The sequence below is a fragment of the Centroberyx gerrardi genome, unplaced genomic scaffold (assembly GCF_048128805.1).
Source record: "Centroberyx gerrardi isolate f3 unplaced genomic scaffold, fCenGer3.hap1.cur.20231027 Scaffold_117, whole genome shotgun sequence".
NCBI lineage: Eukaryota > Metazoa > Chordata > Actinopteri > Beryciformes > Berycidae > Centroberyx > Centroberyx gerrardi.
In genome coordinates this window covers 27,367-43,113 of record NW_027605254.1, presented here as the reverse complement: position 1 = coordinate 43,113, position 15,747 = coordinate 27,367, and the positions used below count along the sequence as shown (strand labels likewise).

General features: G+C 41.3%; 3 protein-coding genes across 3 annotated transcripts; 1 reads left to right on the top strand and 2 right to left on the bottom strand.

The window, feature by feature from the left end:
- Positions 1-416: 416 nt before the first annotated feature.
- Positions 417-6,603, bottom strand: LOC139918573 (DNA replication complex GINS protein PSF2). The gene is made up of 6 exons (XM_071907991.2): positions 6,538-6,603; positions 6,234-6,406; positions 5,810-5,924; positions 4,714-4,813; positions 4,418-4,544; positions 417-1,190 (listed from the first exon to the last, which is right to left on the bottom strand). The coding sequence occupies exons 2-6, from the start codon at positions 6,321-6,323 to the stop codon at positions 1,062-1,064; spliced, it is 561 nt and encodes a 186-aa protein (XP_071764092.1). The 5' UTR covers positions 6,324-6,406; positions 6,538-6,603; the 3' UTR covers positions 417-1,061.
- Positions 6,604-8,414: 1,811 nt separating this feature from the next.
- Positions 8,415-11,064, bottom strand: LOC139918566 (ER membrane protein complex subunit 8). The gene is made up of 5 exons (XM_071907982.1): positions 10,547-11,064; positions 10,348-10,424; positions 10,147-10,216; positions 9,924-10,018; positions 8,415-9,723 (listed from the first exon to the last, which is right to left on the bottom strand). Exons 1-5 carry the CDS (start codon positions 10,757-10,759, stop codon positions 9,564-9,566), a joined length of 615 nt encoding a protein of 204 aa, XP_071764083.1. The 5' UTR covers positions 10,760-11,064; the 3' UTR covers positions 8,415-9,563.
- Positions 11,065-11,155: 91 nt separating this feature from the next.
- Positions 11,156-15,570, top strand: LOC139918559 (cytochrome c oxidase subunit 4 isoform 1, mitochondrial). Its single transcript, XM_071907976.1, has 5 exons — positions 11,156-11,224; positions 12,108-12,184; positions 14,619-14,783; positions 14,934-15,065; positions 15,250-15,570. Exons 2-5 carry the CDS (start codon positions 12,109-12,111, stop codon positions 15,384-15,386), a joined length of 510 nt encoding a protein of 169 aa, XP_071764077.1. The 5' UTR covers positions 11,156-11,224; position 12,108; the 3' UTR covers positions 15,387-15,570.
- Positions 15,571-15,747: the final 177 nt, after the last annotated feature.

The following is a 15,747-nucleotide window of genomic DNA, read 5'->3' as shown; positions in this document are numbered from 1 at the left end:
CCGCCAACCAGCATTATGATACCACTGGTTTTAATTTGTAAGTAATTTGAGTAAATTGAATAAATGTTTTGCATAGGCTATACATACCCTGAAAAATGTTAAAGGACTAAAGGAGTGGGAACTGCATTTTCCTGCTGCTCTCTCATTACTTGCTGTTTCTTGAAGTTGTCGTGACTACTTCAAGCTAGATGAGCACTCCTTCGTGTTTCTGCAGTCATCTGAAATTCATTGTTCCTCTGCTGTAAAGAACATTGTCAGATATCCATGCATGACACAGGGTAAAGGTTTATATATACACTTCTCTTTTCTTATACCACAATTCTGCAGGTGAATCTTCCTTTTAATGAGCCTCAATCAGTCCATCAATGCTGCATAATGCCATTCATCCAGGAAAACTTTATGAAATATTCAAATTGTTCAAAGTCAAGGCTGTTTATCACATTTCTGTATGCATATCAAACAAACAGTTGTTTTTCTGCAGAGGACATGTACAAGTTTCTGTTCCTGACTAGCGCTAAAAATAGCACATACCAACACTAGAGGTGTTAAACCACATACATGCGGATCTCTTACTGTAATGTGGAACAGAAAATGAAACATAGTGTAGCGTTTTCTTGAGGTTGCGGGGGGAAAAACATGACAATTGTAAACACATATACACACATATATACATTTTTCTATATATTGGCCTGTCTCAGAGATATTGACACATATGTGACTGTTGACAGTTTTCAGTGGGCATCCTAAATGAAATTAAATATGCACATATTGCAAACAGCATATATATAGCCAATATTCTTTCAATAAGCACTATTCAGACGTCACACATCTCCCTCCAGAAAAGAATACAGCCCCTTAACTGGCTGAGCAATTCTGGTAACAAAAAGATTGTGGATAACTCCATTCTCAAGAAAACAGTCTCTTCAGTAATCAAGGCTCTGGTCAGTAAGCATGGGCCTTGACCCACAAACCTCAGTCCAAGGCTGTTAGCCCAGCCTTCTCAATGCTGGTCCACCTTGAGACTAGACCCACGCCTGGTCAGCAGGCCTTGACCCTGCTGCTCAATAGTCGAGGGCTTTTCCCTTACTGGAAGCAGGTTGCAGATTGGAACGTAGTTTGTACATACAGTTGAGAGAGTCCAGAAGGAACGCCCGTGTGGTGTTGATCTCCATCAGAGTCAGGTTGTCCAGCTACAGAGGAAAAGAGACGATGGGTGAGGTGTGACACATGCTGACTTGAATAAAAAAAACAAGTGTCTTTCTCTGATGACGGTCTGCTATGCACGCTTGTGTTTATATCTACCTAATGTAACAGTGAAGCCGAAATCAGTACGGCTACACAATAGGGGGCTAACGTGATAATCATATTGTGATCACAATTATTAATAACAATTATTAATCTTGATAATTTAGCTAACAAATTATTTTAGCGCCCTATTTGAGTCAAGTCAAGTCAAGTTTATTTATTTATATAGCCCTTTATCACAAGCATGTCTCAGAGGGCTTTACAGAGAATGTGTCTAGCTAGGTCTAACTAAACACAATCAGTGGTAAACAAAATTTTGTAGGACAGCATGATGAAAAACACAAGGTAGGTAGGAGCAGATTTAGCGAGACAAACAATCTACCTATTCTATATAGCCTAACCTACCCAGCACCCCAGCCTTAGACCCTAAATGCACACAAGGAAAAACTCCCAGGAAAAAACTTGGAAGAAACCTTGGGTGGGCTGAGGCAGATAGGGATCCCCCCCCCCGGGACGGCTTAGTGTGCAATAGGTGCCGGGCAAAACATTGACAGAGTCATGGGCAACAATGATGACAAGAGAAAACAGAGAGAGACAAAAGAAGGGGAGGAGCATGCGGCGGTGAGGGGGGGCTGAGGCCAGCAGTAAAGGAGCGAGGGCAGCAGTCGTAAATCAGCGTCCAGGAGGGAGCGGCGGAAAGGAAGAGCAAGGCAGCACTGACGACGAAGAGCCAGGGCAGCACCCGTCACTGCCAGGTAGAACACCTGGAGTCAGAGAGGAGGAGAGAGAGGAAGCCGCGTACACACACACAACACACCCAGACACACACACACGTAAAGAAGAAGGAGGGAAACAGCTGCAAACAGAACACACAGGGTCAGAGACACAAAAGGGGGCAGCAGCATCAGGGATGTGGGAAGGGACCGAGGCCGGCGCTGACGACCACTGGACTGCACCGGAGTCTGAAAGGGGGAGAGAGTAAGGGGAGAAGCAGCAACAGCAGAACACAAGACAGACACGTTGGGTGGGAGCAGGACCGGGCCGGCGCCGACGACCGGCCGGAGCAACACCTGTCCACTGGCAGGTGGAGCACTGGACCGGAGTCTGAGGAAGGGGAGAGAAGCAGCTGCACACAGAACACACGGAGTCAGAGCACATCGGGTGGGAGCGGCAGCAGGGATGGGACTAAGGCATGCACTGGCGACCGCTGCACTGCACCGGAGTCTGAGAAAGGGGGGAGAGACAGGTACACACAAAGACAACGAACACACGGAGAGAGAGAGATCCAGGTGGGAGCAGCGTCAGGGATGGGACTAAGGCCAGCACCGAAGACCATCAGGGTCAGAGGAATCTGAGAAAGGGAGGAGAAAACCAGCCGCGCACACACACACACAGAGCTGTGCAGAAGCAGCACAAGACCCAGACGTATTTGGGCACAGACACGCTCATACAGACAGCAGATAGGAAGTGATTAGACACAGTGTAGCCAGAGGGCATCCCTATGCTTATGTTCCCAACGGCAAATTTCTATATAAATACTGTCTAGGCTAGGGTAAGAGAGAAGACTGTGACGAGCCCAGGCCAGCGGTGCTAAGGTAGGTCATATGATTGCGAGAAAAGATAGGTTTTGAGTCTAGATTTGAAGATTTCGACAGAATTAGCTTCCCTGACTGTAAGAGGTAGCTGGTTCCAGAGATAGGGAGCTCGGTAGGAGAAAGCTCTACTGCCTGCTGATTTTTTCTTGATTCTAGGGACAATGCTATGTAGAGACCTAAAACCAGATTGAAAGGGTTCGAAGAGACTATTACACGAGAGGTAGTCAGTTAGTTGGGTAGAAACTATTCTTTCCAAGACTTTAGAGAGGAAGGGGAGATTGGAGATTGGTCTAAAGTTATTAAGATCATCAGGATCAAGGTTGGATTTTTTGAGCAGAGGTTTAATTATGGCTGATTTGAAGAACGAGGGCACAATGCCAGAGGAGAGAGAGGTGTTAATGATATTGAGTAGGGAGGGGCCTAATATTGGGAGAAGTTCCTTAACCAACTTAGCAGGAAGAGGGTCAGATAAGCTGGTTATGGATTTAGAGGAAAGTACTAATTTAGAGAAGGTGTCTAAGGAGACAGTCTCAAATTGCGAGAGTACGGCGGTGGTCTCTATTGCGGCTAATGCACGAATAGGAGAGGGATCAACGCCCTCGGTGGGTAAAGAATTGCTAATTTCATCTCTAATACAGTCAATTTTGTGATTGAAGAAATTAAGAAAGTCATTCGCGGTAAACTGAGAGCTCGCTACAGGGGAGGGTTTGCGAGTAAGTTTTGCTACCGTGTCAAATAGAAACTTCGGGTTATTTTTATTAGTGTTAATAAGATCTGAGTAGTAGGAGGCCCTAGTGGCGGAGAGCGTACGCTTGTAAGTCAATAGGCTATCGCTCCAAGCTAGTCGAAAGACCTCGAGTTTGGATAACCGCCATTTGCGTTCTAGCTTTCTACACGCCTGTTTTTGTGCACGAGTTTCATCAGTGAACCAGGGCGACGGTTTCTTTAGACGGCGGGTTTTTATGAGTAGGGGCGCAACAGAGTCAAGCGAGACAGTTAGAATAGAGTTGAAGTTATCCGTGAACTCGTCGAGGGAACCAATTCGTTCAGGGAGAGAGGCAAGAGTTTTAGGTAGGAGATCAGCGAGTTTTGTAGTTGTCGAAGTATCAATACGGCGGATGCTGTAGGTATCAACAGGATTGGAATGCCGACAGGGCAGAGCAATTTGAAATTTTATGAGATAATGATCTGATAATGCCGGTGGATACGGCAAAACTTCTAAGTCTGACACGTTAATACCACGAGCGAGGACCAGATCAAGAGTGTTGCCGCTAGAGTGGGTCTGTTCGTGAACCAACTGAGTAAAGCCAAAAGTGTCAATTAGGGACGAAAAAGCTTTGCTAAGTGGATTAGTTTTACAATTTAGATGAATATTGAATCACCGATAATTATTTGCATCTAACAACATCTTGACTGTTTTAACTACAGTGGGCATTCTAAATTAAATTAAATGTAGCCAAATTACCAATATTCTATGAATAATACTTGTGGAAACTAAATACATAATATACAATTATACATGATCATGTGTATAGCCCTAGACAGCAGATATAAGATGTGGCATGACAGCTGGTTACCTTGGCGTGAGCCTCCTGCTGGCTGATGAAGCTGTCGGCGGAGAGGCGGAGTTTGGCGATGCGCGTGTCCCAGATGTCTTTCACCAGCGTCCGGATCTCATCTGCTTTAGGAATGTTGTCAGATGCGCTGCAGAAACACACAAACCCTCATGTAAGGTAGAGCATCACACACACGCACACGCGCACACACACACACACACACACAGGAGATCGGAGCGCAATGTCACATATGAACCGCTATGAACGCTGTACTCGTTGGTTTATAATACACTTCCTACACTCTATGCTTTACTCACTGGTTTAGTAGCAGTTTGGTCAACTCCATATAATAAGGACTGGGAACAGGCGTAAAGGCATCCTCTTTCTTCTCAAGCTCCCGTATCTCCTCCAGCTTATCTGCACCCATTGGAAAACAGCATCAGCATCAGGCAAGACAGAGTAAGGGTCTAAATACATTTTTTGGGGGGGGCATGTCACAATGTCAAAGCATTTCCAGGCTTGTCAAAGTATTTTCAGCACCTTGCAACTCTGGAGATTTTCATGCTTTTCCGTTTAATTGCATTGCTGCTTTTTTAATATTAGTCATTATCCTGGTGGTGTGAAATAGTAGAGGCATTATGAAAAGCATTCTGAGAACAGTATAGAAGCTCATAGGCTATTCATAGTATTCCCATGATGTCACATGCATTTCCTACCAATATGGCGCTTTACAATACACACAGCTCATTGGCTGTGTTTGTCATTTGATTGTAATCACCTGTTAATTTATTACAATCACCTGTTATTTTCCTACCAAGATGGCCGTGTGATGATGTAACAGAATACTATGAATACACTTATATTCAGTAATCAATAGCCCAAGTCTGACAGGGGTAGTGGGAAACTACACAGAGTCTGAAGTGTAAATGTGTGATAATGTAAAGGTTATAACCGATTTGCCTGTGCAGCTTGAAGGGAAATCATTTCATCAAATTGCTTATTTCTCATCATGACAACAGCTAATGGCGTTAACACAATCAAGTCCTTAAGCCAGTGGTTCCTGGTCCTCAGGACTCGGAGCCCTGCTGGTTTTCATTCTAGCCATCTAATCAGGGACTTAGTTACAGCTGGGACTGCAGGTGAATGCAATTAACTAGCAGGTAGGATAGAAAACCACCAGTAATATGGGTCTTGAGGACCAGGATTGAGAACCACTGCATTAACCCAATATTTATGTGTTAAAAGGAAGAAATGTTCTTCCAACGTTTTGAGTTTGACTAGTGAACTATTGCTTATTTCTTTTAATTCAAGCACTTCCCCAACCCTGAAAGTATCAAATCAACTAATTTAACCACTTTAGAAAAGACTTCAAGCACCTGTACACATACTGTATATGGAGTGCTTCCACCTTACCAACATCCATCCACTCAGGAGGCACGATTCTACATTTCTGTCTCTGCTTCAAGTTGAGAGCCAGCCACACAGGGACGTCAACTGGCAGGCCAGGGTTGAAGGGGCCCAGGTCGCCCTAATGACGGAAATATTAAGTTTTGATTGTGCAAAACAAAACACTTCGCCGACACAGAGGCACCTGACTACATGGACTCTATCCTCACAGACTAACGTTATGTGTAGTGTAGTGATGTAGCTTACTGTGTTACGTTAACACAAAGTTACTCAGGTAGACAGGTCAAAAGCTATAACATTAACGTACCTTTATATTTCATGACAGTTAACGCTAGCTCAAACTATCAACGTTAGTTAGCTAGCTGTGTTAGGTCTAGACCCAATTTTAAGCCTCTAAAACTAGTTTTAACAAATGAACCGACTCACTCACCCCGATCAAATAGATTTTGTCAAGGCTGAAATTTGGTATAATCTTCACCATCTCTTTCTCGGCAAGAAACTCTACCTCAGAGGGATCCATATTTGCTAGATAGATTATTTTGCTTCCGAAAAGTTTACCCGTGATGAACCTGTAAATGTTCCCGCGCTGCAGCCTGCGTGAACCTACACGGAAAACGAAGGAGGAGACAATTCCGTCATGGACAGTCAGACTTGGGGGATACAAGACAGCGAACACTGTGTACTGTTTTGTGCATAAACTTGTTTTCAAGTACAAGTAAGCCCTACATTTAAACCTTTCCAGAAATCCACTGTGTTCACTGGTGCCGCAGGTGCCGGCTGGTCATGACGAAATTGTCTGCTCCTGCATTTTTCCTCCTGGTTTGCCCCGGAAGGAAGAAGTAGGTCATGTGACAGTGCCACAGGTACAAGTAAGTGCCACTTGGTGGCAGTATTTACCAAGCGATAGAGAAGAGGGCGCCCCAGCTATCATTGGCACCTCAAAGGGGTAACTTCTCCATCTGACATTAACATTTATTCTTATTTGATTAACATTTATTATTAATTAACATGTATTCCTTTGCTTAGGCTCAAGGCATTTAGCTGAAGCCCTTATCCAGCGATCCACAGAGTTCAATGACAAAGCTGTTTAATTTGGAAACAGCCAAAGATATAAATCAGAAATTATTAGTTATTTGCAACAGAAAACTATCAAGTAAAAATAACAATAGTTACCTTTAAATGAGGAAACAAGGATGCATATCTAATATCCGGTAAATTTCCTTTAGTGGCTAGTAGCATCATTTAGTCAGTGATTAAATAATAGGCACAAGGCTAGGTGCCAGTTTCTTAATCACAGGTGAATGAATGATAGAGCAACTTGCCATAAGTGTCAAGATATGGCTGTGTTTCCAGGGCATGTAGGAGGCCGGCGGCTCAGGACCTAAAGATCATTGATGTGTGAAGGATTTTCATCTGAAAAAAGAGCGGGCAAAGTATCTACATTCTCAAGGGAATGAAGCATGTGAAGCAGGTCAGAGGAAAATCCATGAAAGAATGGAGAGGGGGAGGGCAAAGGTGAGGAGAGAGGAGGGTTTCATATGAGGAATTGAAGAGACATGAGGAAGGTCCTGGAAGCCAGCCAAGAGAAAACATTGTTAACATGCAAGGGAACAAAGGTCAACATACTGTATTTTCCTAGATAACTCAACGTTTCTTACTTGCAGAAAATCAGACAGAATATAGAGATAAATGCTGTGGCAAGGTTTTTGGATTCTGAGGGAATAGCAGGGAATGATCAGAACAAATTTAGGGTGGGATTACCATAATCTCAGACCTAAGGGTCTGAGTGATGTGGTCAGTAGACTGAAATAGAAGGTATGGGGTTGAAGGTATAGTGTTCTATTTTTCTGTATTTTCTTTATGACTTTAGTTTTTTAAGTAATTAATCAAAAAACAGTCATAATTTGGTTGCCAACTGCCAATATACAGAAGTGATCTTTGATATTACCATAGATTGTAGCAGATAATAGTACCATGAAACTAGGGCTGCAACTAACGATTATCTTCACTGTCGATTATTTTCTCGATTAATCGATTAGTTGTTTGGTCTATAAAATGTCTGAAAATGGTGAAAAATGACGATCAGTGTTTCCCAAAGCCCAAGATGACGTCCTCAAATGTCTTGTTTTGTCCACAACCCAAAGATATTCAGTTTACTGTCATAGAGGCGTAAAGAAACAGAAAATATTCACATTTAAGAAGCTGGAATCAGAGAATTTGGACTTATTTTTCTTAAAAAAATTACTCAAACCGATTAATCGATTATCAAAATAGTTGGCAATTAATTTAATAGTTGACAACTAATCGATTAATCGTTGGAGCTCTACATGTAACCCCCACTCCCCATGTCAGTGTTCAGTATGCTACCTAATGAAGTACAGCAGTAATGTCATAAAAGCAATACTTGATAATTAAGAGGCTTGTTTTGATCCAAACAAAATGGACCGCTGAAAAAACAGAAGCCATGGAGCTGGTGTATGTGACTGTTGTCTGATGTTTTCACAGTTCTTCATTTAACAAACTAATGACACATCTAGCAAACTACTCCACTGAATGGCATAAAATAAGTTTGACAAAGATTTAGTTAACTTCAAAAGTTGTTTTAATCGTACATTCAGTTCATACAATTTTTGTAGAAAAACAAATATGTGAAGTTCTCACAATGATTTAGAGTAATTAGTTCTTACTGATTAAATCTAATCTCAAATACAAAGTTATTTCTGTACCTTTATATAAAGCATTTCAATTTATTACCTATCAAATAGCAGGATTTAGGTTATTAAGGGTGGTCAATTAATCATGAATAAATACTACTGCCTAATTCTTAAAGCAAACATCCAAGATAAAACAGAATTCAATATTCCGTCTAGGTTCAGTCTAGATTTGTGAGCATGAACAAGTCTCCCAGAGCTAGAAACTAAAGAGCCGACACTCCCAACTTATATCGTTAAGAGCGACTTTCTGAAGCTGCACCAATGACAATAAAAGGAGATTCACATTGTGGAAATTTTAGGGTTAACATTATCATTACTATAAGACAAAACTTTGAGTCAGTCACCTATTCATTATTGCTGGTGCATCTCCAGAGAGGGACTTATGACGGCATGTGACATAAGGACGGATAAGATGAAACTTTAATGACTATCTTTCCTCTCTGAGTCCAAGCCTTTTTTTCATGCTCAAAAGTATTGATGAAACTGTCCAAGATTGTTGGACTACAGTACTATATGTGAATTTTGTTTCCTTTGAGAAGGGGGGGAAAACAAAGACCTAAAATTTTAATAAAGAACTTAACGTATCTTCTTAGTTATATCTCAGTAGCACAATCATTACCTAAGATTTTTAATAATTTATAACTATATCTCTGCATGGCTAATAACCCTGAAAAATGAAAGAGGAAAAAATAGATTGAATTCTCTAGAGTTAAAATTTATGCACACAACTATGAACAAACACAAACCATTGCAGAAAATAAGAAAAAAATAGTTGCATTCCGAGACAAAATTGCCTTAATCACCTCAGTGTCATCTGCTGAGGGAGTACACATATGCCAACAGTGCATGTATCGCGCTTGCCCTTGAGAGATTTTGGCCTAACGGGTCGGTGCTCCGCAAGTTCTCGTCAATATGAGAGCCTTTTACTGGAACAAAGACTTTGTATTCAGCACTTGAATTCCCGTGCTACACTTAAAGTAGCATCATGCATGCTGAATTGGCAGCAATATCTTTGTGTGTGTCCAGGACGCTCCTGACTCAGAGTCTTAGCACAGATCCAACACAGACTTGTTGATCACAGGGTTGGTCCAGTCGTTCCTCAGGTCATCCAGGTGATTGTCGAAGTCGATCAGGTTCTCGTAGGATCTGCCCTCTAGCAGAGCAGACGTGATCTTCTGTGCCTCGTGCCAGTCCTCAAAACAGTCACTGCAACACACACCAAGACCTCAGTTTTACTATTAACACTTAAAACATATCTAACACAATGTACAATGCTTTGCCTGACCATTATAAGTTACTGAGAGAACACTAGGAGCTTGTATGCCAAGAGCTGTGTGCTTGAGCTGTCTATAGTTTTGGCCTCACAGTGCATAGGGTGTAGCAGTAAGACAGACAAGGACACTTACAGATTTACATCTCTGCTTTTCCACTTGTTTTCATGATGATCATAGATGAGCACAATGGGCTCAAAACAGCTCATTGTCAACCTGCTGCTGTCCACCTGAGGAAAAGAAGCACAGACAAAATTACAAGAGCTCACTTGGACATTATTGTGCTGGTGAACAACAAGCTATACACACAGTAACTGTGTGTATAGCTTTAACATGAGCCTAAATTAGTTATTACTACCATGACAATTGCTGCTTCGCTGAAGTTCTCAGTAATCCTGGCAGCCACTTTTTCAGCAACCTGGTTGGGTCTGAGGAGCAGAAACATTTTGTATTTTGAGTGGAGTCGAGTAGAGTTTAGAGTTTATCACCTGTGTAAGCACTGGTGGTTGTAAAATCTGGTCTGAAATATGAAGGCGTGTTGTCCATTTGCTTGTATTACCTTAAGTCCTTTGTGCGCTCATTGGCTTGATAATACCCAGCAATGACATATCTATTTTCTTTACACCAAGTATCAATCTGGGATTGGAGCAGGAGTCATGAGGCCAACATGGAAGCAGAGCAGAATACAGATACAGCTGTAGTCAGACACAGAACAGGAGAAATAACTTCAAGTGTATTTCCATCAGACGGCTACTTACCAGTGTTAGAGCTACTTCTAGCATTGGTGCCAAGGCGAGAGTACCGTGGAACAGCGGGACACAGTCCACGCACAGGACTGGGGCAGAGTGGCTGTCTTTCTTTTTCTCCTTTACTTTCTCTGCCACCAGCAACCCATTCACGGCGCAGTGAGGATATTTTGCAGCATGTAAAAGCATTTTACAGTAAGCCTGAGTTGTCAGTGTAATAGGCATGTTTATGGCCAAATCAGCTGAATTGGTGGTTAGACAGATTCCTGCCAGTTGACAGGCTACAAAGGTGGAAGTATTGCTGCTTGCTAGCGTTAGCTAAATATCATGCCCGATGAAAAGTAGGTATCTAACACAGCAGTCACCTTGCTCCCAGAGTATGTGGATGACGCTATGCCTTCTAACGGGTACATGTAAAGCTTACAGTTTGCAAAAATCAAAATTGTGTTGTTATCCAAGAAAGATAATCGGCATCACAAAATCCACCCTGTGGAGTAGCTAATCTTTCCACTCGTTTCTGCCGCACCGGTGGTATCGTAAACCAGAATGGAAGTATCGTAAAGCGTAACTCGTACCGTAAAGTAGACCGGAAGGATACCGCTAGCGTTTCCGTCTGACCTGCTCGTACGTATTTCCGTTCACAGTCACACTTCCTTTAGAGTGTCGGCGAACGAGAGCAAGGAAGAGACAGTAGGTTATATTTCTTATTTACTGTATCTTCAGACTGAAATACCGCACACTGTGCCAATGATTAGCATTAAAACGAGAAATGCGGCCAAAGTATCATCAATGGTCAAAGATAAATCGATAATTTTAGCCGAAACTGACGACTGTGTAGATGTGACATTGGCAGTGCGGAAAGAGAGAGATGGAGCTAGGAGCTACTAATCATTAGCTACTAGCTAGTTAGCTAACAGCGGCTGGCAAGAAAGACAGTTTTGTTGTGCGTAAAGTAAATAACTGGTTTATATACTTTATCATACGCTCTTATAAATGCAGTCTCAGTCAGTGCCAACATGTGATTTGTACAGTATTATCACAAACAACAGGTATTTCAGTGATAATTTCGTCCCGGGCGCTATGACCTTGCGCTTGCAGTTAGCTTAGCGTTACCGCGCAGACTATTTCTTTAAGGACAACATAGTCAAACGACGATATAAGTCAACCCACATCTCCACGTTAAGCTGATTTTTATATATTCTAAACAACCCATGCAAGTCAGATTAAATAACGCTGTAAATCGACTGAGACTGTCATGACACGTCAAATGCTAGCCAACGTTCATCGTAGGAGGCTTGCGACAAATCGTTCGTGCTTTACCTTTTGACTTCGACAAAACATTAAGTCCTTACACAGATCGACACCTGTTATGTCTTGCTGCTCCACCATAACTGCACATTTATTCTTTGTCCTTCACACATTTGGCCCTCCTGCTGGGTCATGTTCGTGGGTACGAAATGTCAGCTGGTAGCTCGGAGGGATTCCTGGACATGTAAACATGCACGTGTGCTTGAATGTGCTAAAATGTGCTTGATGATTTGGTAAAATTTCTTAATATGATTTTTTTCCACAGAATGTTGACCACCAGAGCCCTTCGCCTTGTCGGCAAACGTGCCATTTCAACATCTGTTTGCCTACGTGGGGGACATGGTAAGTGTCATTTGACATGACCTGGATTATTTTCCATGTCTGTCTGGGGCAACAACAACGAGCAGCAATGGGTTGTGTTTCTGCAGGAAACCTGTCATTCAGTGTTTCACAAACTGTCCCTCCATGCTTTTCACACTAAAATTGACCAACTCTCAATCACTCACTCTATTTTATCTTCGTGATTTTGTGACAGGCACGTACTGAAAAGTGATCCATCAAGTTGCTTTCCAGTCCAATCACAACAGCAGAATTGTTTTGTTATCTCTGCCATTACAAACCTAGGAAATCAGAGATTCACTGATACAATTTGAATGTTAACATTCATTCATATAATGGGCCACCTAGTATTGGCCTATTATAAAACTCAGGAAGTGTCACAGTCACAGGAAGTGCTTCATTTGATCAAAATTTGCACTGAAAATTGTAACAATCCTCAATCAAATATTCTAGTAATGATAATAACTTAGAAAAAGAGCAGAATGTTCTTTCATTTCAGCGTTTTCATGTTGATTTGCCTGTGAAGCCAGCCAATTTAAAAAATAATGCCTTCTGGTGACAAATTATACATTTTTATTGTATATTATGGGAAATGAGACTTTATTTTACAGTTAGTATAATTGACCTTATTCACACAAGCTAGTTTACGAGGTAGTAAGCTACTAGCTACCCAGGCTAGACTCTGGTAGCTAATGATAATGGGCCAAATATATTAAAATGTGAACCTATATCCCTCCGGACTCTTGAGATTGATTCATTTTTAAGACTTTTTTTTTCAGCGGGGAATCTGATAAATGTTTGTATGATGTGCATCTTGGCCAGGCAGGTCTTCAGTCATGATGTGTGCCTAAATGTATGAACAATATGCAAGCGACATATTGAATGTTATTGTGTATATTAAGTGCTAGGTCAGGGCTAGGCAGCCATGTGCCATGGAGGGCCGAGATTCTGCAGGTTTTCATTCAAACACTACACCAGCTGCAGACTCTCAGCCCTCGATGGCACATGGTTGCCTATCGCTGAGCTAGGTAGAGCAGGGCAGTGCCTGTCATTGTCAGTGCTTCACAAGATGTCTTCTCTTGTCATAAGCGAAAGTTGAGCTAATAAGATCTTACAAAATCTGAACAAGTCATATGTCTGTTTTTCATTGATAATGTGGTAATGGGGGTTTGCTAAGTTCATCATGTAAACAACACAAAACCAAGTATTTTTTATATTCAGTAAGCTAAATATTCTAATAACATCTTAACTAGGGCTGAACAATTAATCTAAATTTGATCGAAATCACAATATGGCCTACTGCAATTTTCAAATCGCAGGAGGCGCAATATTTGTTAAAGGCAAAATGTGTGTCAAAATACCATTTTAAATTAAATATTGTCGTGCTGCAGAGATGTCCTGGCCTACACATCATATTCTACAGACTTAAGAAAACATCTTTGTTTGGTACAGATCCCCGCAAAAATCACACCATAATCATTTTAATACGTTTTTCAATGACAATGAGAATAATGATGTAAAAATGATCATTCCCTCTAATATCGCAAATCATATCGCAATTGCAATATCAGTCAAAATAATCGCAATTAGATATTTTTTCAAAATCGTTCAGCCCTAATCTTAACAATATTTTGAGAAGATTAAAACGTAAAAAAAGTTACTTTTAACCTAGACATACCACAAGTGATTAGGAGCCAAGTTCAAATGACAAAGTCAGATTCTCACAGCACTCACTTTGCAAAGCTTTAGCTTTAACAAAAAAGGGGAAAAAACACTTCAAGGATAATGCTGGTGTTTTTTAATGCGTTTATCGTCAACAAATCCTATGAAAATAACAAAATCAACAATGCGTTTGCTGTACTCCCATTACTTTCCAACTTCCCACGTTCCCTTTTTAGCTGTCAACCCGGAAGTAACTGGCTCCAATTGTAAGCTAAAAACCTTGAAATACAGCTCACAAAGACATAGTTTCAATTTTAAAAATCGCTCACTGTTACCACAAAAAGTCAGGCTATTGTAGTTATTACCAAATCAAATTCAAATGGGAACAAATTCTTCATTACGCCGGCTGGCCCGGTGCATCATGATGATGAAATATGCTGAAATAGGCTCTTTGACGTGTTTTTAATATTTTTTTAATACAATGGAGTTCTATGGCTGCTGGGACATGGCTTTATTGGGCATCGGCTACATGGACAAGATTTGTTGGCAAAACAAATTCATTGCTGATTTTGTTATTTTCATAGGATTTGTTGACTGTAAGAAATGCATTAAAGTAAAATCTTAGAATACACCTTGCATTTCAGAACATTTCTAAAGCAGGTCGACATGAATGATGATGATGATGATGATGTTGAGTGATGTTGGACAAGGGACATTTAGTCATTAGGTGTTTGCAAAACTCAATTGATGAGTCATTTTGTGTTGTCTCCTGCAGGTGTTGCTAAGGTAGAGGAATACACTCTCCCGGCCTACTTTGACAGGCGGGAGAACCCGCTCCCTGACATCCGCTATGTGCAGGACCTGAGTCCAGAGCAGAAGTCCCTGAAGGAGAAGGAGAAGGGCGCCTGGGCTACACTCTCTAATGATGAGAAGCTTGCATGTAGGTCTAAACTGCACTGAACTCTATTGTTCTGAGATGCTTTTATGTTGTTTGTCAATGTTGGTCATATTGATTTTGTTACCAGCACATATTCATGAAAGCAGCATTAGTAATGTCTTAATGGTTTGAATGTGTTTCTAATGTTGACAGTGTACCGCATCAGCTTCAAACAGAGCTTTGCTGAGATGAACCAGGCAAGCGGAGAGTGGAAATCAGTGCTTGGAGGGTTGTTGTTCTTTGTTGGCCTCACTGGCCTGGTTGTTCTCTGGCAGAGAAAGTATGGTATGTCTTCCAAAGAAAATGACAATGGGAATAGATTGGCAATGATGTGCGTGCAACCTGTATAAGATCTGATGCATTGTGGCGTATTGATCCTCCTGTTTTCCAAATATCACAGATTCAAGAGGAGAAGAATGGAATTATTAATGTTATTATACCTGACTGGTGTGTTGTTGTCTCTTTGCAGTGTATGGACCTGTCCCACACACTTTTGAGGCCGAGTACAAAGAGAAGGAGCTGCAGAGGATGCTGGACATGAGGATCAACCCAGTGGAGGGCTTCTCAGCCAATTGGGACTACGAGAACAAACAGTGGAAAAAGTAAATTACCCAGAGGACCATGACATAAACTTGAAGATAAAAGCAGACCAACACAAGGATACAAGCATACCAATATCTCTGTATTTATCAACTGTCCACATTACCTCAGTCTTTGCGTTTTGGAAGGCCACTTCCTCTTACGGTCATTGTGTATAGAGATAAGAATAAAAGTTCTTATGTTAACCCAATAGTTCTTCTGACTCTTAATTTTGTAAATGCTGTGACTGCAACATGAATAATGCTTTTGCACTAATTGGCTGTTTCGTATCAGAAATGCAGGTATATCTATAAATTCGATTTTTATTCCTGGGAAAAGAGAGTAAAGAGTCTCTGTAAACAATAACAAGCCATAATAGTAGTTAATG